Source organism: Gorilla gorilla, chromosome 20, assembly GCF_029281585.2.
Source record: "Gorilla gorilla gorilla isolate KB3781 chromosome 20, NHGRI_mGorGor1-v2.1_pri, whole genome shotgun sequence".
In the NCBI taxonomy this organism is placed as follows: domain Eukaryota; kingdom Metazoa; phylum Chordata; class Mammalia; order Primates; family Hominidae; genus Gorilla; species Gorilla gorilla.
In genome coordinates this window covers 18,385,221-18,412,890 of record NC_073244.2, presented here as the reverse complement: position 1 = coordinate 18,412,890, position 27,670 = coordinate 18,385,221, and the positions used below count along the sequence as shown (strand labels likewise).

The 27,670-nt window shown below is 44.9% G+C and overlaps 2 protein-coding genes and 1 pseudogene across 4 annotated transcripts in view; 2 read left to right on the top strand and 1 right to left on the bottom strand.

The window, feature by feature from the left end:
* The first annotated feature begins 437 nt into the window (after window positions 1-437).
* LOC101133657 (zinc finger protein 442) lies at window positions 438-27,078 on the top strand. 3 transcript variants are annotated; one of them, XM_055371746.2, is made up of 4 exons: window positions 438-929; window positions 21,765-21,891; window positions 22,808-22,868; window positions 23,561-25,504. In XM_055371746.2, the coding sequence occupies exons 2-4, from the start codon at window positions 21,858-21,860 to the stop codon at window positions 25,176-25,178; spliced, it is 1,713 nt and encodes a 570-aa protein (XP_055227721.1). In that variant the 5' UTR covers window positions 438-929; window positions 21,765-21,857; the 3' UTR covers window positions 25,179-25,504. The 3 variants fall into 3 exon arrangements, with proteins under 3 accessions (XP_055227721.1, XP_018870426.3, XP_055227723.1); XM_019014881.4 differs by lacking the exon at window positions 438-929 and adding an exon at window positions 9,075-9,286 and having other exon boundaries at window positions 23,561-27,078; XM_055371748.2 differs by lacking the exon at window positions 438-929 and adding an exon at window positions 10,456-11,276.
* On the bottom strand, window positions 768-918 carry LOC109024117 (small ribosomal subunit protein uS14-like; annotated as a pseudogene).
* The window catches only part of ZNF563 (zinc finger protein 563), a 29,756-nt gene continuing 28,564 nt past the window's right edge, over window positions 26,479-27,670 (top strand). The window contains exon 1 of the mRNA XM_031003878.3: window positions 26,479-26,584. The gene's annotated coding sequence lies outside the window, so the exon portion shown is untranslated. The remainder of the gene's footprint in view (window positions 26,585-27,670) is intronic.

Genomic DNA, 27,670 nt, shown 5'->3' with positions numbered 1-27,670 from the left:
CAGGCTTCCCACTGAAAAGGAGGATCATAAGCTAACAAAAGGAAACATAGCCAGGCACAGTGGCTCATGCCTGTAATCCCAGCACCTTGGAAGGCCAAAGCAGGATGATGACTTGAGCCCAGGAATTCAAGACCAGCCTGGGCAACATAGTGACACCCCATCTCTAGAAAAAATTTTAAAATTAACTAGGCATGGTGTTTTTAACCTGTAATCCCAACTACCCAGGTGGCTGAGGCGGGAGGATTACTTGAGCCCAGGAGGTCAAGGCTATAGAGTCATGATTGCAACACTTTACTCCAACCTGGGCAACAGAGTGAGACCATGTCTCAAAAAAATAAATAAATAAATAAAATAGTTCTATTTCATTCCTCTCACCATTACAGTAGTCTATAAAACTTATTGTCAAAAATCAATAAACAATATAAAAACTAGGATGGAAAAAAAATTATTGTGTTTAGAGATGATAGCCATATTTGGTTGGGAAACTAAAGACAAAACATTTAAAAGTATTAGAAAACCATTAAAACTTGGGAAGGAGTGAATTTCCTACTTATGGAGTAAACGTATACTGCATTTACAATAACATGTACTGTATGCTATTGAATTAAAATCACATTTCTTGCAAAATATAAATTTCTGAGAAATAGGGCTAATTTCTTTTTTTTTTTTTTTTGAAGGTTTTAAAAAAATGTTTATTTTATATACAAAGAACTATCCTGGTTTTTCGTTGGGTAGACGCTTTGGATAACCCTTTGAAGGAAGGTCATTTAGTCCAACTTAATGAAGCCTACATCCTTCGCATACTTACAGAAACACTGGCGGCACATATTGAGACCATATTTCCGTATCAGACCATGCTGGTTTGAACAGATGCGACAAGAGTGAGAACCGGTGGCTCCAGTACAGCTGGTGACCCATCTTGCGCTCAGGTAAAAGCCTTTCTTTCTTTTATTTTTAAAGATGGAGTCTTACTCTGTCACCCAGGCTGGAGTGTAATTGGGGGATCACGGCTCACTGCAACCTCCGCCTCCCGGGCTCAAGCAATCCTCCCACCTCAGCCTCCCAAGTAGCTGGGACTATAGGTGTGCGCCACACCATGCCTGGCTAATTTTTTTTTGTTTTTGGTAAAGGCAGGGTTTTGCCATGTTGCCCAGGCTGGTCTCCAACTCCTTAACTCAAGCAGTCCACCCACTGTGGCCTCCCAAAGTGCTGGGATTACAGGCGTGAGCCACTCACTGCGTCCAGCCTAGGGCTAATTTCATGTGCAGCATCTGTCTGTGTTTCCTGATGAAATGATGTAAGTGTCAGTTGACGTAAGTGTCACCTCCATGGGTATACATATTAATACAACTTTGGTAGATTGACGATTCCTTGTCATAACTCACACTGGCTAGATATGCTATAAATGTAATTTAGAAAACTCAGATCCGGCCGGGTGCGGTGGCTGACGCCTGTAATCCCAGCACTTTGGGAGGCCAAGGCAGGCAGATCACGACGTCAGGAGATCAAGACCATCCTGGCCAACATGGTGAAACCCTGTCTCTACTAAAAATACAAAAATTAGCTGGGCATGGTGGCATGTGCCTATAGTCTTATCTACTCAGGAGGCTGAGGCAGAAGAATTGCTTGAACCCCGGAGGCAGAGGTAGCAGTGAGTTGATATCGTGCCACTGCACTCTATCCTGGGCGACAGAGCGAGACTCCATCTCCAAAAAAAGAAAACTCACATCCAAATTCACTCATGCAAAATGTGCCAGAAAATTTGGAACACCAAAGAATTGTCATAAAAGGTATAACTCTTGTCTTTATCAGTGCCTCCTGCTTAAAGTGGATCTGGACTATGGATTCCTACATCTTACTTTCAGAAAAAAACACATCGAGGTGAGAGAATTCTGTAAATAAGTTCTCTTGACACATAAATTCATGAGTTGAATAGGTAGTTTTTTTGATGAAATCAGTTAATAAAAATTTGTCTTTTATATTCCTCTAGATGATTGTATTGATTGAAGTGTATTTCTTTTTTCTCTTTTTTTTTTTTTTTTTGGAGATGGAGTCTTGCTCTTGTCACCTAGGCTGGAGTGCAGTGATGCTATCTGGGCTCACTGCAACCTCCACCTCCTAGGTTCAAGCGATTCTCTTGCCTCAGCCTCCCAAGTAGCTGGGATTACAGGCGCCCGCCACCATGTCTGGCTAATTTTTTTGTATTTTTAGTAGAGATGGGGTTTCACCATGTTGGCCAGGCTGGTCTCAAGCTCCTGACCTCAGGTAATCCACCCACCTTGGCCTCCCAAAGTGCTGGGATTACAGGTGTGAGCCTCCACCCCTGGCCTCTGCATGTATGTCTTCTTTGGAAAAATGTCTATTCATGTCCTTTGACTATTTTTTAATGGTGGTGTTTGTTTTTCTCTTGTAAATTTCTTTTTTTTTTTTTTTTTTTTTGAGACGGAGTCTCGCTGTGTCGCCCAGGCTGGAGTGCAGTGGCGCGATCTCGGCTCACTGCAAGCTCCGCCTCCTGGGTTCACGCCATTCTCCTGCCTCAGCCTCCCGAGTAGCTGGGACTACAGGCGCCCGCCACCACGCCCGGCTAATTTTTAGTATTTTTTAGTAGAGACGGGGTTTCACCGTGTTAGCCAGGATGGTCTCGATCTCCTGACCTCGTGATCCACCCGCCTCGGCCTCCCAAAGTGCTGGGATTACAGGCGTGAGCCACCGCGCCCGGCCTCTCTTGTAAATTTCTTTGTTTCTTATAGGTGGTAGATATTAGACCTTTGTCAGATGTATAGTTTGAAGATGTTTTCTCCCATTTTGTAGGTTGTCTGTTTACTCTGTTGATAGTTCCTTTTGCTGTGCAGAAGCTCTTAAATTTAATTAGATCCCACTTGTCAATTTTTTCTTTTGTTGCAATTGCTTTCGTTGTCTTTGCCATGAAATCTTTGCCTGTTCCTGTGTACAGGATGGTATTGCCTAGGTTTTCTTCCAGGGTGTTTATAGTTTGAGGTTTTACATTTAAATCTATCCATCCTGAGTTGATTTTTGTATATGGTGTAAGGAAGGGGTCCAGCTTCAGTCTTCTGCCTGTGGCTAGCCAGTTAACCCATAACCATTTATTGAATAGGGAGTCTTTTCCCCATTGCTTGTTTTTGTCAGCTTTGTCCAAGATCAGGTGGTCATAGGTGTGTGGCCTTATTTCTGGACTCTATTCTATTCTGAATTTTTTCCTCATGGTTATATGAGTGTTTATTTTTGTCTGGAAGCTTTTGTAAGAATTTAAATCAACACAGTAATGAACTAGTTAATTGCTGCAATTTGTAAAAATATGCAAAATCTGTACATAAACCCCTGACACCACCTTTGACACACTGCACCCTGTTTTCACAACTGTCTAGGAAAAAGTAAGTATATAATATTACTCCAAAGGCAGTTAATGTGAAAGGTTGATGAAGCATCTTACAGAAAGATGGTTGATTCTTCAGAGAGAGAACAGAGTCTTGTGATAATAGATTGTGAGTGTGTGTGTGCATGTGTGTGTAATTTTTAAAGGCATGAATATCATTCATTAGTTATAATCAGACATCATTTTTTTTCTTGTTTTTCAAACTTGCCAATTTGTCTTGTCAGGAAACACTACAATTTTCACAAGTTGATTCAGGATTTTGTTTCATTGAATTACACTTGATGTTTGGCTTCTTTCCTTTTAGCCATGGGTTCCAGCTTCCAGTTCATGATGCTTTTATATCTGGTACTTTTGTTACTGGGCCAGTCCTGGACAAATAGCTGAGAAAGCAAAACAGCTGAAATGGCTAATTATTTTCTTTTTCTTTTCTTTCTTTTTTTTTTTTTTTTTTTGAGATGGGGTCTCACTCTGTTGCCCAGGCTGGAGTGCAATGGTGCGGTCTTGGCTCACTGCAAACTCTGCCTTCCGGGTTCAAGCGATTCTCCTGCCTCAGCCTCCCGAGTAGCTGGGATTACAGGCGCCCACCACCACACCCAAATAATTTTTGTATTTTTAGTAGAGACGGGGTCTCACCGTGTTGGCCAGGCTGATCTCAAACTCCTGACCTCGTGATTCACCTGCCTCGGCCTCCCAAGGTGCTCGGATTACAGGCGTGAGCCACCATGCCCAGCCGCTAATTATTTTCTGAAAAAGTGGATAACATTTTTTTTCCTAGTCTGTTTATCTTTAGGTATGCTAGCTTACTAGGACTCCAGATGGCCTGGGAGCTTCAGGACCCTTTGCCAATTATCAGAATAAGATAAGGCCTGCTCAAAACCAGAGTAAACCAGAACCAGTGACCCCTTGTTGCCTTTAGATCAGGGATCCCCAATTCCTGGGCCATGGATCGGTACCAGACCGTGGCCTGTTAGGAGCTAGGCCACACAGCAGAAGGTGAGCAGCGGGCGAGTGAGCAAAGCTTTACCTGTATTTACAGCCACTTCCCATCACTCACATTACTACCTGAGCTCTGCCTTCTGTCATATCAGAGGCAGCATTAGATTCTCATAGGAGCACGAACCCTATTGTGAGCTGCGCACACAAGGGATCCAGGTTGCATGCACCTTATGAGATTCTGGAAGATCTGTCACTGTCCCCCATCACCCCCAGATGGGACCATCTAGTTGCAGGAAAACAAGCTCAGGGCTCCCACTGATTCTATAGTATGGCGAGCTGTACAATTACATCATTATATATTACAATGTAATAATATTTAAGTGCACAATCAATGTAATGTACTTGAATCACCCCAAAACCATCCCCACTCCAGTACATGGAAAAGTTATCTTCTAAGAAACTAGTCCCTGTGCCAAAAAGGTTAGGAACTGCTGGTTTAGGTCATTGATACCTTATTGTAAGATGAAAATCCCCACCCACAGAAGAAAGTCACGGCAGCTTTCTCGTCGTGTTTTTTTTTTTTTTAGATGGAGTCTAGCTTTGTCGCCAGGCTGGAGTGCAGTGACACGATCTCAGCTCACTGCAACCTCTGCCTCTTGGGTTCAAGTGATTCTCCTGCCTCAGCCTCCTGAGTAGCTGGGATTACAGGCATGCACCACCACGCCCAGCTAATTTTTATTTTATTTTATTGTTTTAGTAGAGACGGGGTTTCACTATGTTACCCAGGATGGTCTCGATCTCCTGACCTCGTGATCCGCCCGCCTCAGCCTCCCAAAGTGCTGGGATTACAGGTGTAAGCCACTGCGCCCGGCCCATTGTTTTGTTTTGAGATGGAGTTTCGCTCTTGTTGCCCAGGCTGGAGTGCTCACTGCAACCCCTGCCTCCTGGGTTCAAGCGATTCTCTTGCCTCAGCCTCCCGAGTAGCTGGGATTATAGGCGTGCACCACCATGCCTGGCTAATTTCGTATTTTTAGTAGAGATGGGGTTTCTCCATGTTGGTCAGGGTGGTTTCAAACTCCCGACCTCAGGTGATCCACCCGCCTCGGCCTCCCAAAGTGCTGGGATTACAGGCGTGAGCCACTGCACCCGGCTGGCCTTTTGAACATGTGTGGTATAAAGAGACATGTTTATGATATGTGAACATCTGAAGTTCCTTTCTGCCCATATTACAAACTTCCCCATCCCATATCTAGCTGCTAAAAATTCCCCAGCTTCCCACAGCTCTAGGAGGAGGAAGTGTCTTTGGAGCAAGAGCTGACTCTGACCCCTTCTCCTTCTCTGGCCAGAAAATAAATCCTGCTTGCCTTTTTTTTTTTGTTCCATTAGGTATTCTTTCTTTGTGACTCATACAAACTAGAGAAAGAACTCAGTTTACCAGTGACACTTGTATTTCATACAAATATGGGAAATCTTTATATTTTCAAATTCTAATGCCTTGGCTTTTGATTGGAGCATTTAATTCATTAATATTTAAAGTCTTGAAGGAGAGAGCATTTTCACACTGCGCAGAGGACACAGGAGGGCAAGTTGAGCTCCCTCATCCCTAAATCCTTCAGTGCCCCTGCCCCATCACCAGGTGCTGATCCCACTTGTAACCGGCAAAAGGGTCTGGCTGCTCACCACGTGTGGAAAGAAGTCAAAATCATAACGAGTTGTGATAAGAGGGAACGAGATTTCTTTATTATCTGTCCTAGCAGGGGAAGAGCAGAAAGCAACTCCACTGTTCAATTTGTGGAGAGAACCCGGGGTTTTTAAAGAAAGGGTTTGGAATGCAGAAGAGGCAAGCGGGGCTAGAGGTACCAGGTGGTGTGACTTGCTCTGGTTGCCCCTCTTGAATTATTGTCCCATTTGGTGAAGGGACTACTCCATCGTGGATCCTGCCAGGTTATACATTAGTTGCAGTCAATCTTGTAGTCTGTTGCGGGAAGTAAGGGACCCCGAATGGAGGGACCTGCTGAAGCCATGGCAGAAGAACATAAATTGTGATGATTTCATGGACATTTATCAGTTTCCCAAATTAATACTTTTATAATTTCTTATGCCTGTCTTTACTGCAGTCTCTGAACATAAACTGTGAAGATTTCATGGACATTTATTAGTTCCCAAAATTAATACTTTTATAATTTCTTATGCCTGTCTTTAATCTCTTAATCCTGTCATCTTTGTAAACTAAGGATGTATGTCACCTCAGGACCCCATGATGATTGCATTAACTGTACAAATTGTTTGTAAAACATTTGTATTTGAATGATATGAAATCAGTGCACCCTGAAAAAGAACAGAATAACAGCGATTTTCTGGGAACAAGGAAAGATAACCATAATGTCTGACTGCCTGTGGGGTTGGGCAGAATAAAGCCATATTTTTCTTCTTGCAGAGAGCCTATAGACGGACATGTGAGTAGGAGAAATATCACTGAATTCTTTTCCCAGCAAGGAATATTAATAATTGAGACCCTGCCAGGCGTGGTGGCTCATGCCTGTAATCCCAGCACTTTAAGAGGCTGAAGCGGGTGGGATCACAATATCAGGAGATCGAGACCATCCTGGCTAACATGGTGAAACCCCGTCTCTACTAAAAATACAAAAAATTAGCCGGGCATGGTGGCGCACGCCTGTAGTCCCAGCTACTTGGGAGGCTGAGGCAGGAGAACAGTGTGAACCCAGGAGGCAGAGGTTGCAGTGAGCCGAGATCGTGCCACTGCACTCCAGCCTGGGGGACAGAGTGTGAGACTCTGTCTCAAAAAAAAAAAAAAAATAATAATAATAATTGAGACCCTGGGGAAGGAATGCATTCCTGGGGGTAGGTCTATAGATGGCTGCTCTGGGAGTATCTGTCTTAATGCAGTTGAGATAAGGACTGAAATACGCCCTGGTCTCCTGCAGTGCCCTCAGGCTTACTAGGATTGGGAAGTTCCAGCCTGGTAAATTCTAGTCAGACTGGTTGTCTTCTCTCAAACCCTGTTTCCTGTTAAGATGTTTATCAAGACAATGCATGCACGGCAGGACACAGACCCTCATCAGTAATTCTAATTTTGCCTTTGCCTTGTGATCTTTTATTGCCCTTTGAGGCATGTGATCTTTGTGACTTACTCCCTGTTCATACACCCCCTCCCCTATTAGAATCCCTAATAAAAACTTGCTGGTTTTGCGGCCCAGGTGGGCATCATGGAACCTGCTGATATGTGATGTCACCCCCTGAGGCCCAGCTGTAAAATTCTTCTCTTTGTACTCTTTCTCTTAATTTCTCAGATGGGCCGACACTTAGGGAAAATAGAACCTATGTTGAAATATTGGGGGCTGGTTTCCCCGATAGTAGTCACTCTTCAGCTGGGTGTGGGTTCCGTCTTTGAAGTAATCTTTTGTTGGAAAGAGAATTCCAGAGGTGCCTGGTACCTAACAAGATCCAACCCCTGAAGCTTCTAAGGAAATATATGACCAAATAAGAGAGCATGGTGTGTGCTTAATAAGTATTTAGGTAAATAAATGTGCATAGGCCAGGCGTGGTGGCTCACGCCTGTAATCCTAACACTTTGGGAGGCCGAGGCGGGTGGATTGCCTGAGCTCAGGAGTTCACGACCAGCCTGGGCAACATGGTGAAACCCTGTCTCTACTAAAATACAAAAAAATTAGCTGGGCATGGCAGCGTGCACCTGTAGTTCAGTGTGCTACTCGGGAGGCTGAGGCAGGAGAACTGCTTCAACTTGGGAGGCGGAGGTTGCAGTGAGCCAAGATTGCGCCACTACAGTCTGTCCTGGGTGACAGAGTGAGACTCCGTCTCCAAAAAAATAAAATAAAAATAAATGTGCATAAGGCATGGCAGTGTAGTATGGGAAAGGAAAGGGAGTAGAAGTTCACAGCATATTCTGAGGCTATATTTTAAGATGAGAGGTAACATCTATGCAGTTTATCTCGAAGTTATTATCTTGAGATCAGGAGGGGAAAGAGGAAAAGGGAAAGAAGAAGAAAAAAAGGTTTAAAACGTGGTTTGAGACTCAGCTGCTAAGCTGCTGGTTACACACTCTGGGACTCAATTTCAGGAGTCAGAATCTGCCTTCTAAGCTTGAAAATATGTTTAACCTCCTGAAAGGGGGTTTCCTGCTGAACTGTGGCTGAAATTTCTCTGAACTAATTCAGGTTTTTTCTTTTCCCTTCTTTTGATTCCTTTATAGAAGATTACTGCCATATAATTCCAGATTTTCCATGCATTTAACAATTTTATTTCATTGTCGATGTGTTTTTACTTTCTGGTCTGAGAATGAGTAGATTGAGAGATAAGGTGGGAGAAAGGCTTGACCATGGAGCCAGCAGTCTCATCCTAAATTCCTGATCCCTGGAGGACACCAGGCCTTCCCTCCTGCTTCAGTGTGGTTTGTGTGGCCTGGGCCTCCCCTACCGCTCTGAGGCCAGGGGATGGCTCCACTGGGCAGTGAGTCTCGAATTCCCAGCACACACTTGTGGGTCCCCGTCCAGGAAGAAGGAGCAGGAAGAGCCCATTGAGTACAGGCAGGAAATTCCGCTTAAATGCAAATGTCCCCTGGGAGGGGTCAGGTCACAGCGAAGGGAGGAAACCCACCCTATCAAGGGCTGTGTCTGGAACCGCTTCATCTCGCTCCACTCAGCCGTGTAAGATCCTTCTTCTGTCAATCAGTTCCCTGAGGGGGCGGAATTTTGGAGCTCTACCCAATCAGTGTTGGGGGCGAGTTCTTGGGAACTGCCAATCAGGCGCGCTGCCGGGAGGAGGGTGGAGCTTTCTACACCCTTCTGAGCTCCCGCTCCTGGCTCTGTAGCTGAGAGAAGCCCTGGCAGGTCAGTGGCAGGCACTGTCACGCTGAGTCCTATTCTGGCAGCGGGGAGCCTTGGGGAGAACACGGGACACCGCGGAAGCCGGGAAATGGTGAGTGTGTGGGGCCCGGCGTCCTGGGGCAGGGCGAAGGACTGGTTGGAACCGGCCAGAACCGGCTGTGGCGGGACCCGGGCGTCCCCGCGGCGACTGCGGGGTCTGCGGACCCGAGTTCCCCTGGCCCAGCCGGCCCTCAGTCCCCTCGGCCGCGGGGTGGGAGGTGGGGGCTGGGCCGGCAGCCGGGACCCAGGGCGTCCTGTCCCGTTTCTGCGCAGCAACTGCGGCCCCGGCTCCGGCGCCCTCTCTGGGGCAGCTCCACGCCCGCAGCTCCGCGTCTTCCCAGACTGTGCGGCTGTAACCGGCACAGGTTCGCGGCCCGAGTCACTGCACCGAGACTCCAAGGCCTGCAGCAGAAACAGTTTAATAGGGGGAGAGGAGAGAAGACCCCAGTTCCGCCTCCATGAGAGGTTTGGGGATGGGGGTGTTTAGGGGTCTGGACAGGGGCGGCTGAAGTGTGGGGTCGCTGGTTGGTGGGGAAGTGACGGGCGAATCCTGGGACGGGAGGTGAAGAAACCGCATTCTCCTGCTGAGTGGGTTCCCTCGTGGGGTTTTCAGCCTGCTTGGCGCCAGCCTTTCCGTTGGAATTCAAGATCTGAGAAAGAACTTGGGCAACTCGAGCAGCTCTCCGAGATCTTATCCCCAGGCACAATGGGGAAGCCGGCGGTCAGTGTCTTCTGTGACCTGACTCTCAGGGAGGCGGCCCCCGCGAGGCAGTGGGGCTCAGGGTACCTGGTTAATATCTAACTGCAATCAGAATCCAGATTCTTGCGTGGGGTTTGTGCACGGGAGGAGCTGTGGTCTGCAGGGTCCCCAGTCCCTTCTTTTCTTCGCAGGGTGACTGATTCCTCTTCGAGTTTTTCAGAGATGAGGGTAGCAGGGTCTCAAATCCACTACCCTGTTCCCTCATTCTAACTCCTCCTAGGGGTGGTAGTAACTCCCTTGGTTTCCAGAGCCTTACGCAGGCTAACTTTCCCTCCTCAGTTCACAGCAACATCATGAACTCCTCCCTCCTCCGCCCCACCCGTGCTAAATTTCAGAGTCCCAGTATTTTAATTTTCATTTTGTTTTCAGAGAGCAATGGATGGCTTCTTTTTTTCTTTCTTTCTTTCTTTTTTTTTTTTTTGAGATGGAGTTTTGCTCTTGTTGCCCAGGCTGGAGTGCAATGGTGCGATGTCAGCTCACCGCAACCTCCGCCTCCCGGGTTCAAGAGATTCTCCTGTCTCACCCTCCCGAGTAGCTGGAATTACAGGCACCCACCACCACACCCGGCTAATTTTTTGTATTTTTAGTAGCGACGGAGTTTCACCATGTTGGCCAAGCTCATTTCGAACTCATGACCTCAGGTGATCCGCCCGCCTCGGCCTCCCAGAGTGCTGGGATTACAGGCGTGACCACCGCGCCCGGCCGGCTTCTTAAAAGATTTGTGTTCCTGAACATTTCACATGTGAGGAAGCAGAGAATAACCTGACACTCCACTGTAAAAAACAAACAAACAAACAAACAAAAAAACCTTTGTGCCTCTCCTTCTTTTCTTTCCCCTGGGTACGGATACCTTCTCAACATTGAGAGTCCCCTTTAGAAACTTTATGGGGTGATGTGTTCTCAGCCCACTCTCTGCCTTTTCCTGGTTCTGTTTCAGAACTGCCTGGGGTTGACCCAAGATACACACAGCTGCCCTGTCTCTGGGAGGGTCCAGTGAATATCAGCCCCTGGGTCATTTCTCCCAGTGAGCAGCCTGAGGTGTTGGGGTGGGGCCTCACAGAGAACAGCTGGATGCCCTGGGTGGGATGGGAGGAATCTTCTGGTATACCATTTCTATAAAAAGCTAACCCTTGGGACAATCACCTTGTTCTTCCCCAACCCCAGTTTCCATTCCTTGGGGACACAAGGCTGGTCAGCCAGTTGAATGATTGCATTTGGGGGAGAAGACAGAAATGATTTCTTCCTTCCTGACTCTCAGACTAATGAAGAGAGAAAACAATATGTAAGCACTGGAGAACCCACTCATTCCAGTTGTGCAAGAACCTCCCATTCAGGTCAGGTGTGCATGAGCCTGAAAAGCACACAGTGCAGTATCTCCTGGGGTGGTGGTGGGTGGTCACTGAGCACTTTACTGAGCAGATGGGGGTGACTAATATCCCAGGAGATGGGATGACCTGACACCTGAGTTAGACTTGTTTGTGTTCCAGTCAGCACTGCCCATCCCTGAGGTTGTCACATTGAAAAGAGATACTCACTCTTTTCAGCTTCAACGTTTTATTAACTATAAGATTAGAGATTGATAGAGAAAGTATTTCCATAGAGGCCAGAAATAGTTAGATTTCAGAAAACAGGTCATATATGTAGCCATCTATTCCTTTTTTTTTTTTTTTTTTTTTTTTTGAGACGGAGCCTCGCACTGTTGCCCAGGCTGGAATGCAGTTGTGCGATCTCAGCTTACTGCAACCTCTGCCTTCTGAGTTCAAACAATCCTCCCACCTCAGCCTCCCGAGTAGCTGGGATTACAGGCCTGCACCACCACACCTGGCTAATTTTTTTTTTTTTTTTTTTTTTGTATTTTTAGTAGAGACGGGGTTTCACTAGGTTGGCCAGGCTGGTCTTGAACTCCTGACCTCAAGTGATCTGCCACCTCAGCCTCCAATTTTTTTTTTTTTCCCAAGGCAGAAGAATTTTTCTTAGTACAGAACAAAATGGAGTCTCCCATGTCTACTTCTTTCTACACAGACACAGCAACAATCTGATTTCTCTTTCCTTTCCCCACACTTCCCCCCCTTCCACTCGACAAAACCGCCATCATCATCATGGCCCGCTCTCAATGAGCTGCTGGGTACACCTCCCAGACGGGGTGGCGGCCGGGCAGAGGGGCCCCCCCCACCTCCCAGACGGGGAGGCTGGGCAGAGGCGCCCCCCACCTCCCGGACGGGGCAGCTGCCCGGCGGGGGCTGCCCCCCACCTCCCTCCCGGACCGGGTGGCTGGCTGGGCGGGGGCTGCCCCCCACCTCCCTCCCGGACTGGGCGGCTGGCGGGGCGGGGGCTGCCCCCCACCTCCCTCCCGGACGGGGCGGCTGGCCGGGCGGGGGCTGTCCCTCACCTCCTGGAGGGGGCGGCTGCTGGGTGGAGATGCTCCTCACTTCCCAGACGGGGCGGTGGGGCAGAGACGCTCCTCACCTCCCAGATGGGGTGGCGGTCGGGCAGAGACACTCCTCAGTTCCCAGACGGGGTCGCGGCCGGGCAGAAGCACTCCTCACATCCCAGACAGGGCGGCGGGGCAGAGGCGCTCCCCACATCTCAGAGGATGGGCGGCCGGGCAGAGACGCTCCTCACTTCCTAGATGGGATGATGGCCGGGAAGAGGCGCTCCTCACTTCCCAGACTGGGCGGCTGGACAGAGGGGCTCCTCACATCCCAGACGATGGGCGGCCAGGCAGAGACGCTCCTCGCTTCCCAGACGGGGTGGCAGCCGGGCAGAGGCTGCAATCTCGGCACTTTGGGAGGCCAAGGCAGGCGGCTGGGAGGTGGAGGTTGTAGCGAGCCGAGATCACGCCACTGCACTCCAGCCTGGGCAACATTGAGCACTGAGTGAGTGAGACTCCGTCTGCAATCCCGGCACCTCGGGAGGCCGAGGCTAGCAGATCACTCGCGGTTAGGAGCTGGAGACCAGCCCCGCCAACACGGCGAAACCCCATCTCCACCAAAAAAATACGAAAACCAGTCAGGCGTGGTGGCGTGCTCCTGCAATCCCAGGCTCTCGGCAGGCTGAGGCAGGAGAATCCAGCAGGGAGGTTGCAGTGAGCCGAGATGGCGGCACTACAGTCCACCCTCTGCTCGGCATCAGAGGGAGACCGTGGAGGGAGAGGGAGAGGGAGAAGGAGACCGTGGGGACAGAGAGAGGGAGAGGGGGAGGGGGAGGGGGAGGTCCAATTTTTGTAAAAACAAAAAAACCCTTCATTTACTTTTTTTTCCCCCAGTCTGTCAAGTAAGTTTCTCTGATTATTCAAATGGAAATTCAGGGCTTAACAGTGACAGTATGACTAAGGAAAAATGTTTGGTCGTACTTTCTTTATGGCTGCAGAAAAAGTGAACACATATTAACAGAAAATGTGGTAGTTATTTGATTGAATTATAAAGATTTACCAAAACTTTAGTTTCTTTCCTTTTTAGGGTGGGGAATTTAGGACAGTGGATAACTGTTCTATTCCTGTTATGTATACTTGACAGATTATTGCTAAATTCTGTGGCACAGGATTTTCCAACAGCTAAAGAACTCAAATATTATTAATTTACTAAATGCTTTATTATTATGAAAGTAGTAATTAAATGGTATTTGTTGCCTGAAATGGATAGATACTTGTGCTTTTCCTGTTTAGTTTTATTTATTTTTTATTTTTTTGAGACGGAGTTTCACTCTTGTTGCCCAGGCTGGAGTGCAATGGCACAATCTTGGCTCACTGCAGCCTCTGCCTCCCAGTTTCAAACGATTCTCCTGCCTCAGCCTCCCGAGTAGCTGGGATTATAGGCATGCACCACCATGCCCGGCTAATTTTGTATTTTTAGTAGAGATGGGGTTTCTCCATGTTGATCAGGCTGGTCTTGAACTCCCAACCTCAAATGATCCTCCCACCTCAGCCTCCGAAAGTGCTGGGATTACAGGCTTGAGCCACCGCTCCCAGCCTACCTTTATTTTTTATTTATTTATTTTTTTGAGATGGAATCTTGCTCTGTTGCCTAGACTGGAGTGCAATGGCACAATCTTGGCTTACTGCGAGCATCACCTCTCAGGTTTATGTGATTCTCGTGCCTCAGCCTCCTGATTAGCTGAGATTACAGGCGCCCACCACCACCACGGGCGTGGTGGCCCACACCTGAAGTCCCAGCTACTTGGGAGGCTGAGGCAGGAGAATCACTTGAACCTGGAAAGTGTAGGTTGCAGTGAGCTGAGATCACACCACTGCACTCCAGTCTGGGTGACAGAGTGAGACTTCATCTCTAAATAAATATATACTAACTAAACTAACTAATAAATAAATAAATGCTAACTAAACCAAGTAACTTTCCATGTAAGGCATGGGAGGAAGTGAGTGGGGTGGAGAGGCCTGAGGCCAGTGACTCCCAGTTGAGGCCAGTCTCGAGCCTGCAAAGGGAGGTTATTGAAGGCCCACTTAAATTGGTTCTTCCTGGGAGCCTCCGGATCACTCCAGTCATGGGAGAAGCCTTTTATACTTAAAGAAGCTACAGAGCATTAGAAAGCTGAGGCGGTTGGGGTGATTCCCTGTTTGAGGTTGTATTTGTTACTGTTGTGGGGCTGTTGCTAGACATTCTCAATTAAAATAAATCTGGATTTAGCTAAGAAGTGACTTCATTCTAAAGGAGTACTGCAAAACGGAAAAGCATCAAGTATAAGATCTGAGGCATCCCAGCCGGGCGCGGTGGCTCACAAGAGTGAAACTCAGTCTCAAAAAAAATAAAATAAAATAAAGATCTGAGGCATCTCTAAGGTTGGGCAGAAAAGTTCTTTTCTTGCTAAGGGAAGAGCAACCAAGATTAGAAGGAAGATGCGAAGGGGAGGGCAGGATGGAGGGTGAGAATCAGATTTTTTTTTTCTTGAGATGAGAGTCTCGAGAGCTCTGTTGCCCATGTTGGAATGCAGTGGCGTGATCTCAGCTCACTGCAACCTCACCTCCCGGGTTTAAGTGATTCTCCTGCCTCAGCCTCCCGAGTAGCTGAGACTACAGGCGCATGCCACTACGCCCGGCTAATTTTTTGTATTTTTGTAGAGATGAGGTTTCACCATGTTAGCCAGGATGGTCTCGATATCCTGACCTCATGATCTGCCTGCCTCAGCCTCCCAAAGTGCTGGGATTACAGGTGTGAGCAACCATGCCGGGCCGAGAATCAGATTCTAGTTCAGAGAGTGTTTTGCTCTAACCTAAGTCTGTTCTTAAGATGGGTTATGAAGGAGGGGTTTTGTGCTGGCTCAGACTGAGGATGAGTCAAAGTTCACGGTCCTGGAGCAAGGAGAGAAACTTAAGCAAAGTTTTCTTTAGATGTATTTTGTTCAGTATGATCAGTGAAGACAAAACTGCTTAGCTAATCATAAGATAAAAAATGGGAATTTGGAGGTTCTTTATCTGGCTGAGTTATAGTTTAGAAAAGGGGGGAGGGGCATAATCTATGTAAGCAAAGGGTGCTTTTGTTTTGTTTTGTTTTACGGCTGCTTGTCCAGAACACAAAGAACTGGGCTTGGGGAGTTGAGGTGATTTTCTGTCATCTTACTTATTTACTAGAATTACAGGCCTTGGGTAAAATTCAACATTATCAGCAGCCTGGTTTTGCATTCACTCAGTTGGTATAATCAGTACAAATTAAAAAGTCTGTCACGGCTGATTTAGAGAAAGACACCTTTTGATTCTGCCTGATGGAAAAAGGGTTTATGAATCTGAGAGTTTATCTGGGTCTTTGATATAATAAAAAATGTATTTGGATTTGCTGGGTGGGTAATGTCAGCCAAGAGGGGAAGGTTTGCCAGTCCCTCCCCTTCCTTTGCTGTGCCTCTCTCTTTTTGGCTATTCTTGAGATATGCTTTATAACAAACTGACAACCTTAAGCAGAGTGACTTGCTGAGTTCTGTGGGTTGGCTTGGCACATTATTGACCCTGTAGAGGGAGTCATTGGTTTTATACACATTTGATTAAAAGGATGGTCTCTGGGGCTTGCCACTGGCATCTGCCTGGTGGCTGATGGGTTGTGACATTCAACCCTCAACTTTTGGGGTCTGTACTAATGTGGGGTGGATACCAGTTTTTGTTGGAGAATTGGTGTTCAGCAGATGCCATACATTTGTTGTCAGAAGTTGTGTGAGGTAAGACACTACAGGTCAGAAGCATAACTGACCTAGAGTTTGTATTTTGTTGCTCATTATAGATTCAGTGTGTATTTATCCAGAAGCATAGTTTTGCCTCTTTTCTGTTTTCAGTTAGTTAATGTTACCATTAATATGCGCTCAGTATTATGCTGAGTATCTCAGATATGCTACTGGGTATCTATCCAAAGGAAAAGAAATCAGTACATCAAAAAGATACCTGCACTCATCTGCATATTGCAGCACTATTCACAAAGCAAAGATAAGGGAATCGACCTAAGTGGAGGATTGGATAAATAAAACATGGTGTGTATACTCATTGGGATACTATTCAGCCATGAAAAAGAATGAAATCATGTCCTTTGTGACAACAAGGATGGATTGGTAGGCAATTATCTTAAGCAAAACAATTCAGACACAGAAAGACAAATACCACATGTACTCACTTAAAAGTGGGTGAGTAGGCTGGGCACGGTGGCTCACGCCTGTAATCCCAGCACTTTGGGAGGCCAAGGCGGGTGGATCATGAGGTCAGGAGTTCAAGACCAGCCTGACCAAGATGGTGAAACCCCGTCTCTACTAAAAATGCAAAAAAATTTAGCCTGGCATGGTGGTGGGTGCCTGTAATCCCAGCTACTTGGGAGGCTGAGGCAGAGAATTGCTTAAACCCAGGAGGCAGAGGATGCAGTGAGCCGAGATCGCGCCACTGCACTCCAGCCTGGGCGACAGAGCGAAACTCCATCTCAAAAAAAAAAAAAAAGTGGGCAAATATACCTCCCACGTGTAAATAATGTGTAAACATGGAAGCAGAGTGTGGAATGATGGTCAGTGGAGACTCTAGGAGGGTGGAGGATGGTGGATGATGGGCAGTTGCTTGGTGGGTGCATGTGCTTTGCTGCAGTGATGGATGCACTGAAGGCTCTGGCTTCATTCACCACAATGCACTATATCATTGTGGCAACATTAGACCTGTACCCCGTGAATATGTACAAACAACATCAAAATTTAAAAAGGAATGCACATTTCAGGATTATACTCTAGTCCTACTGAATTAGAAATCCTGGGGGTAGGGCCAGGCATGGTGGCTCACACCTGTAATCCCAGCACTTTGGGAGGCCAAGGTGGGTAGATCACCTGAAGTCAGGAGTTCGAGACCAGCCTGGCCAACATGGCGAAACCCCGTCTTTACTAAAAATACACAAAATTAGCTGGGCATGGTGGTGGGCACCTGTAATCCCAGCTACTTGGGAGGCTGAGGCAGGAGAATGGCTTGAACCCAGGAGGTGGAGGTTGCAGTGAGCCGAGATCGCGCCATTGCGCTCCAGCCTGGGCGACAGAGCGAGACTCTGTCAAAAAAAAAAAAAAAAAAAAGAAAAAAATTCTGGAGGTAGGATCCAATAATCTGCGTTAAGTCCTCTGGATGCTTGTAATGCAGATAAAGTATGAGAACCGCTTCCCAGGAGCAGCTTGTTAAAATGTAATGCAAAAAAAATAGAACTAAAATGCAAAGAAAATAAACAAATTGGAATAATGAAAAATATTTAATTGACTCCAAAGACATGAAGAGATGAAAGGAGAGGGGAGAAAATACGATGAAAAGGTTTTTGATTTGTTTATTTGCTTCAATCTGTTTGACATATGCTGTTGTCTGAGGCTGTGGGTCACCAAGTCCTCACACATTTCACTGTTTGTGGGACTTGAGTTCTTTCAGGTTAACCTTATGATGTTGTTGAAAATATTCTTTTTTTGTCCCTAAGTGCTAACACTTCATGACTTTTTTAACTCATTGGGATACTATTCATTGGGAAAAAATTGTTGTATTGTAGATTATGGAGAGTTTAAATTTATGAGGAAATCCTAATAGCAGGTGTAGATCAGCTCTCAGACCATGTATGTGTGTGTGTTTATGCCTTGTAAAGATTTATGTTTTATATATCTCCATTGGTTTTTGCTGATTAGCATTGGTGTTGAGCATTTTTTTCTTTGTGGTCTTTCATCTTCTGTGAAGTAATTTTCAGTCTTTTTTCATGTTTAATTTATTTGGATATTATTGCCTTGTTTCTCTCTCTCTCTCTCTTTTTTTTTTTTTTTTGAGACGGAGTTTCACTCTTGTTGCCCAGGCTGGAGTGCAATGGAGCGATCTCAGCTCACTGCAACCTCTGCCTCCTGGGTTCAAGGGATTGTCCTGCCTCAGCCTCCTGAATAGCTGGGATTACAGGCACCCGCCACCATGCCCGGCTAATTTTGTATTTTTAGTAGAGACAGGGTTTTGCCATGTTGCTCAGGCTGTTTTTGAACTCCCAACCTCAGGTGATCTGCCCTCCTCAGCCTCCCAAAGTGCTAGAATTACAGGCGTGAGCCACCGCGCCTGGCCTTTCTTTTTGTTTTTAAGCATACTGTACATACTAACCAGTTTTCACATGGAAGGATTGCTAGTATTTCTTTCCAGATGGTGGTTTATCTTTTTATTTCATTCTACAGTTTGATGGACTTTTTTTTGAGATAGAATCTTGCTCCGTGACCCCAGGCTAGAGTGCAGTGGTGCCATCACAGCTCACTGCAGCCCCAAACTCCTGGGCTTAAGGGATCCTCCCACCTCAGCCTCTCAAAATGCTGGAATTAAAGGTGTGAGCCACTATGCCTAATTTTAATATAGTTGAATTTGGAAGACTCCTCATTTGGAATCTACTTTCTTTTCTTTGTTTTGGGAGGTTGAGGGGAGACAAGGTCTCATTCTGTTGCCCAGGCTAGAGTACAGTGATGTCATCCAGGCTCTCTGCAGCCTCTACTTCCCTGGGTTCAGGTGATCCTCCCACCTCAGCCTCCTAGGTAGCTGGGACTACAGGCATCAGCCTCCCAGGTAGCTGGGACTACAGGTATGCACCCCCACTCCTGGACAAATTTTTGTATTTTTTGTAGTGATCAGGTTTCACCATGTTGCCCAGGCTGGTCTTGAACTGCTGGGCTCAAGAGATCCACTTGCCTTGGCCTCTCAAAGTGCTGGGAATATAGGTGTGAGCCACTGCGCCCGGCCTTTATTTTCTTACTTAAGAAAATCCTTGGCCGGGCATGGTGGCTCATGCCTGTAATCCCAGCACTTTGGGAGGCTGAGGCGGGCAGATCATGAGGTCAGGAGTTCGAGACCAGCCTGACCAACATGGTGAAACCCCGTCTCTACTAAAAATACAAAAATTAGCCGGGCGTGTGGTGTGCGCCTGTAATCTCAGCTACTTGGGAGACTGAGGCAGCAGCATTGCTTGAACCCAGGAGGCGGAGGTTGTGGTGAGCTGAGATTGTGCCATTGCACTCCAGCCTGGGCAATAAGAGCGAAACTCCGTCTCAAAAAAAAAAAAAAAAATTCTCATTAAATCTGAAAAAGACCTTGTTACTCTTTAAAATACTAGTTTTGTCTTTCTTTCTTTTTTTTTTTTTTTTTGAGATGGAGTCTCGCTCTGTCACCCAGGCTGGAGTGCAGTGGCGCGATCTCGGCTCACTGCAAGCTCCGCCTCTTCGGTTCATGCCATTCTCCTGCCTCAGCCTCCTGAGTAGCTGGGACTACAGGTGCCCGCCACCACGCCCGGCTAATTTTTTGTATTTTTACTGGAGACAGGGTTTCACTGTGTTAGCCAGGATGGTCTCGATCTCCTGACCTCGTGATCCGCCTGCCTCGACCTTCCAAAGTGCTAGGATTACAGGCATGAGCCACCGCGCCTGGCCTAGTTTTGTCTTTAATACGTATTTTTTTTCTCATTTAATCTTGAGGTCTGTACATATTCATATAACTTTTTGTTCACCACAGCTAACCTTCAGTTGACTGGCAGGCTTATTGGTCACAAAAACAATTGATTAACACATATATTGTCTGTCATACGTATTGCGTACTATATTCTCACAGTAAAGTAAGCTAGAGAAAATAATGTTAATAAGAAAATAATAAAGAAGATAAACTATATTTACTGTGCGTTAAGTTGAAATGAATCATCATAAATGTTTTAGCTGAGTGTGCTGGCACACGCCTGTAATCCCAGCTACTCAGGAGGCTGAGGCAGGAGAATTGCTTGAGCCTGGGAGACAGAGACTGCAGTGAGCCGAGATCGTGCCAGGGCACTCCAGCCTAGGCAACAGAGCAAGGCTTTGTCTCCCCACCCAAAAAAAAAAAAAATTCTTTATCTGTTCTTGTAAAGCCGTAACTTTGTTGGTGAGAAAGTTTTTAGCATTTTTATACATTTGTGACTTCTGTTAGTTTTGGGGATATCTTTTTTTGTTGACTACTAAAGTTCTGATTTAGCTATTTAGGGAATATTATCGATATTCATGAGAGGTAACATTGAGTTCTTTCTAAGAACATGCGCAATCTGTCCCCATTATTCTCCTTTGACATTACCTAATAAAAAGTTTAAAATTCTTGCATTGGGATGGTGAAGCATATTTTATTAGTCTTTTGTCTTGCTTTGCTACATTTGATCTAGAGGAAACCCGTTGCCGGCTTCTAAATGTTCTCTCTTAGTGTAATCACATAGGATGGGCTGAATCCCCAAGTAACATGTTGCAATAAACATTTTGAAAAGTTATTTATGGATGTCATTCATTAGAGACTCAGTGCCCAGAGTGTTTCTTTGTGTCTACCTTAGTGTGTTTTTTGTTGCTTATAACAGAATACCTGAAGCTAGATGATTTAAATGAAACAATGTATGTATTTTGTAGTTCTGGAGGCTGGGAAGTCCAAAGTCAAGGCTGGATATCTGGTGAGAACCTCCTTGCTGGTGGAGACTCTGTCGAGTCCCTGTGTGGCACAGGGCATCACGTGATGAGGGAGCTGAGTGTCTAGCCCAGGTCTCTTTCTCTTCTTATAGGGACATAAGTCCAACTCTGTCACTACCCATTTATTCTTTAAGCCATTAATCCAAGAATGGATTAATCTTGATTTTCTTGAGATCCAAATCCTCAAGACCCAATAACCTCTTCAAGCCCCATCTTTCATTACTGTCACATTGGGGATTAAGTTTCAGCATGCATTCTGGTGGGGACAAACATTCAAACCTAGCATTGGCTGATCAGCTATGCTCCCACTGCTGAGCATGTAACAAAATTCCAAGCTCCCCAAGAGAAGGTAAGAGTTAAGCAAATACTATACTTTCTCCATAAACAGTTTATGCACACTCAGCACCTGTTATTAGTTATGTTGGTGGAGACCCTCTATAAATCCAGTGCCTAGAGTACACGAAGGATCCAATTTTGTTAACCAGCATTTGTTAATATATACAATCTCAGGACTCCTATTCTTGTACAGTAAGTAGTAGGACTTTGTCACGACAGGAAATACAGACCCACTATAAAGTAGACATTAGGGATGATGCTGGCAATAAAATTCACTCATTTAAGTCATCAAAAAGAGACTTGTTCCTCTTTGACTATTATGTGTACAACAACATTCAATTCTAGCATCAGAATTGCTGTGTTGGAGAAAGTGATTGTAGACAGAGAATAAGGGTGGATTTACCATGTCATTGAATCATTGCTTAGAAACAATAGTATGCAAAGTTTATGAAGTGGGTGTAAATTTTTGGTACTATCAGTCTCAGCCTTACTCCTTTGTACATGTTGGGTGTTTCAGGATTCAGTAGCCTTTGAGGATGTGGCCGTGAACTTCACCCAGGAAGAGTGGGCTTTGCTGGGTCCATCACAGAAGAGTCTGTACAGAGATGTGATGTGGGAAACCATTAGGAACCTGGACTGTATAGGTAAAAATGACATTATGTCTTCACTTAGTCAATTAGAGACTTTTTTTCTTGGTCATCAATGCTGTTGAATGATTTGAAATATGGAAAGGGGATATAGTTGACCCTTCAACAACACAGGGTTAAGTGGTGCTGGGTCCCCAACCAGTTGTACATATTCATATAACTTTTTGTTCACTGCAACTTAACCTTCAGTTGACTGGCAGGCTTATTGGTCACAAAAACAATCAATTAACACACATATTGTCTGTCACATATATTGCCTACTATATTCTCATAATAATGTAAGCTAGAGAAAATAAATGTTAAGAAAATCATAAAGAAGATAAACTGTATTTACTGTGCATTAAGTTGAAATGGATCATCATAAAGGTTTTCATCCTCATTGTCTTCTCATTGAGTAGGCTGAGTAAGAGGAGGGATTGGTCTTGGTGTCCCAGGGGTAGCAGAGACTGAAGAAAATTCATATATAAGTGGACTTGTGAGCCAGGTGTGGTGGCTCACGCCTGTAATCCCAGCACTTTGGGAGGCCGAGGCAGGCAGATCGCCTGAGGTTTGGAGTTCGAAACCCGCCTGAAACCCCATCTGTACTAAAAATCCAGAAATTAGCTGGGTGTGGTGGCGCACACCTGTAGTCCCAGCTACTTGGGAGGCTGAGGCAGGAGAATGGCTTGAACCCAGGAGGTGGAGGTTGCAGTGAGCCGAGATTGCACCATTGCACTCCAGCCTGGGCAACAGAGCGAGACTCCATCTTAAAAAAAATAAAATAAGTGGACTTATGAGGTACAAACCTATGTTGTTCAAGAGTCAGCTATAATTCAGTGAATGAATCATGCATGATTCCGTTGTACATAAAATCTTGTAGTGTTTTTAGAATTTTATAATAATCTACAGTGTTTTTTCTGTGTCCACCTTTTAGGAATGAAATGGGAAGACACAAACATTGAAGATCAGCACAAAAATCCCAGGAGGAGCCTAAGGTAATTTGCACTCACAAAAGAAAGACATATATCTGTGGAGCAATTCTTAGGATGACAGGAAATTATACAACTAGGCAAAGAAAATGAACGAGCCCAGTACAAACTTATTTATTCCTATAAAATTTTCTCCAGAAACATATACTTAAATGTGATATAACTATTCAGTGTTTGCAAAAATAGTTCCCTTAGAAACAATATTAAGAATTCGGCTGGGCGCGGTGGCTCACGCCTGTAATCCCAGCACTTTGGGAGGCCAAGGCGAGCGATCACAAGGTCAAGAGATTGAGACCATCCTGGCCAACATGGTGAAACCCCGTTTCTACTAAAAATACAAAAATTAGCTGGGCGTGGTGGCGCATGTGTGTAGTCCCAGTTACTCAGGTGGCTGAGGCAGGAGAAACACTTGAACCTGGGAGGCGGAGGTTGCAGTGAGCTGAGATCACGCCACTGCACTCCAGCCTGGTGACAGAGCAAGACTCCATCTCAAAAAAAAAAAATTTCATGTGTTTATCATTGTCAAGAAAACAGCTGGGGTCGAGTTATCTTGTACAACATTCAGTCCATTCATGTTCAAGCAGTGCATAAAGCCTACACGTTGCATGATGATGTAAAAATGTAAATCCAGTACCTACTAATAAATATAAAGTCATTTATAAATAAACCTTTATTAATATACTTCTCATGTTTTACAGATGTCATATCGTAGAGAGGTTTAGTGAAAGTCGCCAGCCAGATAGTACTGTGAATGAAAAAACTCCTGGAGAAGATCCATGTAAAAGCAGTGTGTGTGGAGAAATCATGGGTTGTTCATTCCTTAATTGCTATATCACATTTGATGCTGGACACAAACCAGATGAGTGTCAGGAATATGGAGAGAAGCCACATACACATAAACATTGTGGGACAGCCTTCAATTATCACCACTCCTTTCAAACACAGGAAAGACCTCACACTGGAAAGAAACGCTATGATTGTAAGGAATGTGGGAAAACCTTCAGTTCTTCGGGAAACCTTCGAAGACACATAATAGTACAACGTGGAGGTGGACCTTATATATGTAAGTTGTGTGGGAAAGCCTTTTTTTGGCCTAGTTTATTTCATATGCATGAAAGAACTCACACTGGAGAGAAACTGTATGAATGTAAGCAGTGTTGTAAAGCCTTCCCTATTTACAGTTCCTATCTAAGACATGAAAGAACACACACTGGGGAGAAACCATATGAATGCAAGCACTGTTCCAAAGCCTTCCCTGATTACAGTTCCTATGTAAGACATGAAAGAACTCACACTGGAGAAAAACCCTATAAATGTAAACGATGTGGAAGAGCCTTCAGTGTTTCCAGTTCCCTTCGAATACATGAAAGAACTCACACTGGAGAGAAACCCCATGAATGTAAGCAATGCGGGAAAGCATTTCATCATCTGGGAAGCTTTCAAAGACACATGATAAGGCACACTGGAGATGGACCTCATAAATGTAAGATATGTGGGAAAGGCTTTGATTGTCCTAGTTCACTGCAAAGTCATGAAAGAACTCACACTGGAGAGAAACCCTATGAATGCAAGCAGTGTGGGAAAGCGTTATCTCATCGCTCAAGCTTTCGAAGTCATATGATAATGCACACTGGAGATGGACCTCACAAATGCAAGGTATGTGGGAAAGCCTTCATTTATCCCAGTGTATTTCAAAGACATGAAAGGACTCATACTGGTGAGAAACCCTATGAATGTAAAGAATGTGGTAAAGCCTTCCGTATTTCTAGTTCCCTTCGAAGACATGAAACAACTCACACTGGAGAGAAACCCTATAAATGTAAATGTGGGAAAGCCTTTATTGATTTCTATTCCTTTCAAAATCATGAAACAACTCACACTGGAGAGAAGCCATATGAGTGTAAGGAATGTGGGAAAGCATTCAGTTGTTTCACGTACCTTTCTCAACATAGAAGGACTCACACGGCTGAAAAACCTTATGAGTGTAAAACATGTAGGAAAGCCTTCAGTCATTTTGGTAACTTAAAAGTCCATGAAAGGATTCACACTGGAGAGAAGCCATATGAATGTAAGGAATGCAGGAAAGCATTCTCTTGGCTCACTTGCCTTCTACGACATGAAAGAATTCACACTGGAAAGAAATCTTATGAATGTCAACAATGTGGTAAAGCCTTCACTCGCTCTCGTTTCCTTCGAGGACATGAAAAAACTCACACTGGAGAGAAGATGCATGAATGTAAGGAATGTGGGAAGGCACTGAGTTCTCTCAGTTCCTTGCATAGACATAAAAGGACTCACTGGAGAGATACTCTATAAATGTGGGAAAGCATTCATTAATTTTATTTCATTTCAGAAACGTGAAAGAAATCACATAGGAGATAAGCCTCATGAATGCAAACACATGGTAAAGCCTTAAGATGTTTCTTTTGAATATGGTTATCCCCTAACCATATGCAGGGGATTGGTTCCAGACCCCCTAAGCATACCTAAATCCACAGATGCTGTGTTCCTTTTATAAAATGACATTTGCATGTAACCTATCCACATCCTCCTGCATCCCATAAATCATGCCTAGATTACTTAATTTTTCACCAACCCAAAGCTTTTGTAAAAGTAAAAATAAAAAGTAGGTTACTAAAATACCTCATGTGTTGTAAAAGCTATGTAAATAGTCATTTTATTGTATTTTTTTTAGAGAATCATGAATGAAAATAATCCTATGCTGTTGAGAACAGACCCAACCATCACAGGCCTGCCTACATAGTACATGTCACCTAGAATGTTACAGTTTCTTTTTTTCTTTTTTTTCTTTTAAGACAGAGTTTCACTCTTATTGCCCAGGCTGGAGGGCAATGGCACAATCTCAGCTCACTGCATCCTCTGCCTCCCGGGTTCAAGCAATTCTCCTGTCTTAGCCTCCCGAGTAGCTGGGATTACAGGTGCATGCCACCACGCCCAGCTAATTTTTTTTTTTTTTTGTATTTTTAGTAGAGACGGGGTTTCATCATATTGGTCAGGCTGGTCTCGAACTCCTGACCTCAGATGATCTGCCTGCCTTGGTCTCCCAAAGTGCTCATGCCTGTAATCCCAGGCATGGAAAGGAGAGATGAGAAGGTGGCTCAACAGTTGAGACAGGTTTATTGAGAGTAAACCTGAAAAGGGCTTCCAGCGGCAGGGTCAGGGGCAAACTTCTCTTACAGCCTGAGGCTTTTTTAAAGGGCCCAGTGGAGAAGTGTGCTTTGAAACAAAATTCTGTTAGGGAGGGGTTGGGGAAGTCCTGGCTGTTCTGTTACAGTTAGGGCCGTTATTCTCTGTTGAAGTTATGGGCGGGGCTGACATTTTCAGTTTTGGCCAGGTGGCCAAATAGAAACTTAAAGCTTAGGATTGTGGGGTGTTATAAAGATGGCGGCGCTCTTGTCCTGTCAATGTGTTCCTCAATAAAGTCTTCAAGCATGTCACAGATTGTTTTCCCCACCAACCTCCCTTGCAGCATTTGAGATATTCCTGATACTTCATCAATAGTGGAGAAGCTCCTGAAATCATTGACTTCCTCACTCCATAATGGTTTCCAACACCCAATGAAGTAGTAGGAGGAAAACATGGGTTTCTTCTCCTGGAAGCCTCCAGAAGAAGGTATTTCAATATGGGGAGAGTGGTCAGCTGTGTCACAGGTCACTGAGAATTTGAATAAGACAAGGAAAAAGGGTTGACTGTAGATTTTGGTAAGTATTTGGTCACTGGGGGCCTTGATAAGAGCTGTTTCATTGAAGTATTCATGAGAATAGCTTGTAGTGAAATATATCTCAAATAGACCTCCACGATGTTGCCTAGAGGGCAGTGTTACCCTTTGAACTACCAACATTAACCACTGGAACTGCTCATCTGGAAGTCTCTTACAGTGCTGGTACAAACTGGAATACACACAGGAAGGGATCATTTTATACGTGTTACTGTGCTACTTGCTCTATCTACTTAGTGTTCCATACATGTAATTACCTATTCCATCCTATCCCAAAGTACTGATAATCTCCATTCTACTTTCTCTGTCTGTGAATTTGACTATTCATAGAGAGAGATATGTGGAAGTATGCATGTGTCCTTCCATGTCTGGCTTATTTCACTTAGAACGTTTTCAAGGTTTATCCATGTGGTAGCACGTATCAGGAACTCATTGTTTTTGTGTCTGAATAAATTTCCACTGTATGGTTAAAGCATACTTTGTTTATCCATTTTTATGTTGATAAACATGGGTTGTTTCCACAGTAATAATTTGGCTGCTATCAATAAGGCCGCTGTGGATGTGGTATGTATATGTCTGTGTGAGTCCCTGCTTTCAATTCTTTTGGATATATGTATCCCTAGGAGTGTAATTGCTGGTTCACAGAATAATTGGTGTAAACCTTTTTCAGGAACAGGTATATTGCTTTACAAAGTGGCTACAATGTTTTACATTCTCTCCAGCAATGCATAAGGGTTTCTATTTTCCACATTGTCACATATACTGGTTATGTCGTATTTTTTTTTCATAATAGCCAATTAATGGTTCTGTACTGGTTTTTCATTGTGGTTTTGATTTGCATTTCCCTAATGACCAATAATAATGCGCATTGGTTTTTGTTTTTGTTGGTTGTTTATATATTTTTTGAACCAGTTTGTTTTAAAATCCTTTGCTCATTAAAATTGAGTCATTTGTGTTTTGTTGTTGAGTTATAGGAATTCTTATTTAAAATTTTTAGTTTTTAATATTTAGAAAATTTCTTTTTGTTTTCAGCTCCCAAGTGCTTGGAAGAGAGTTGTAGGAATTCTTT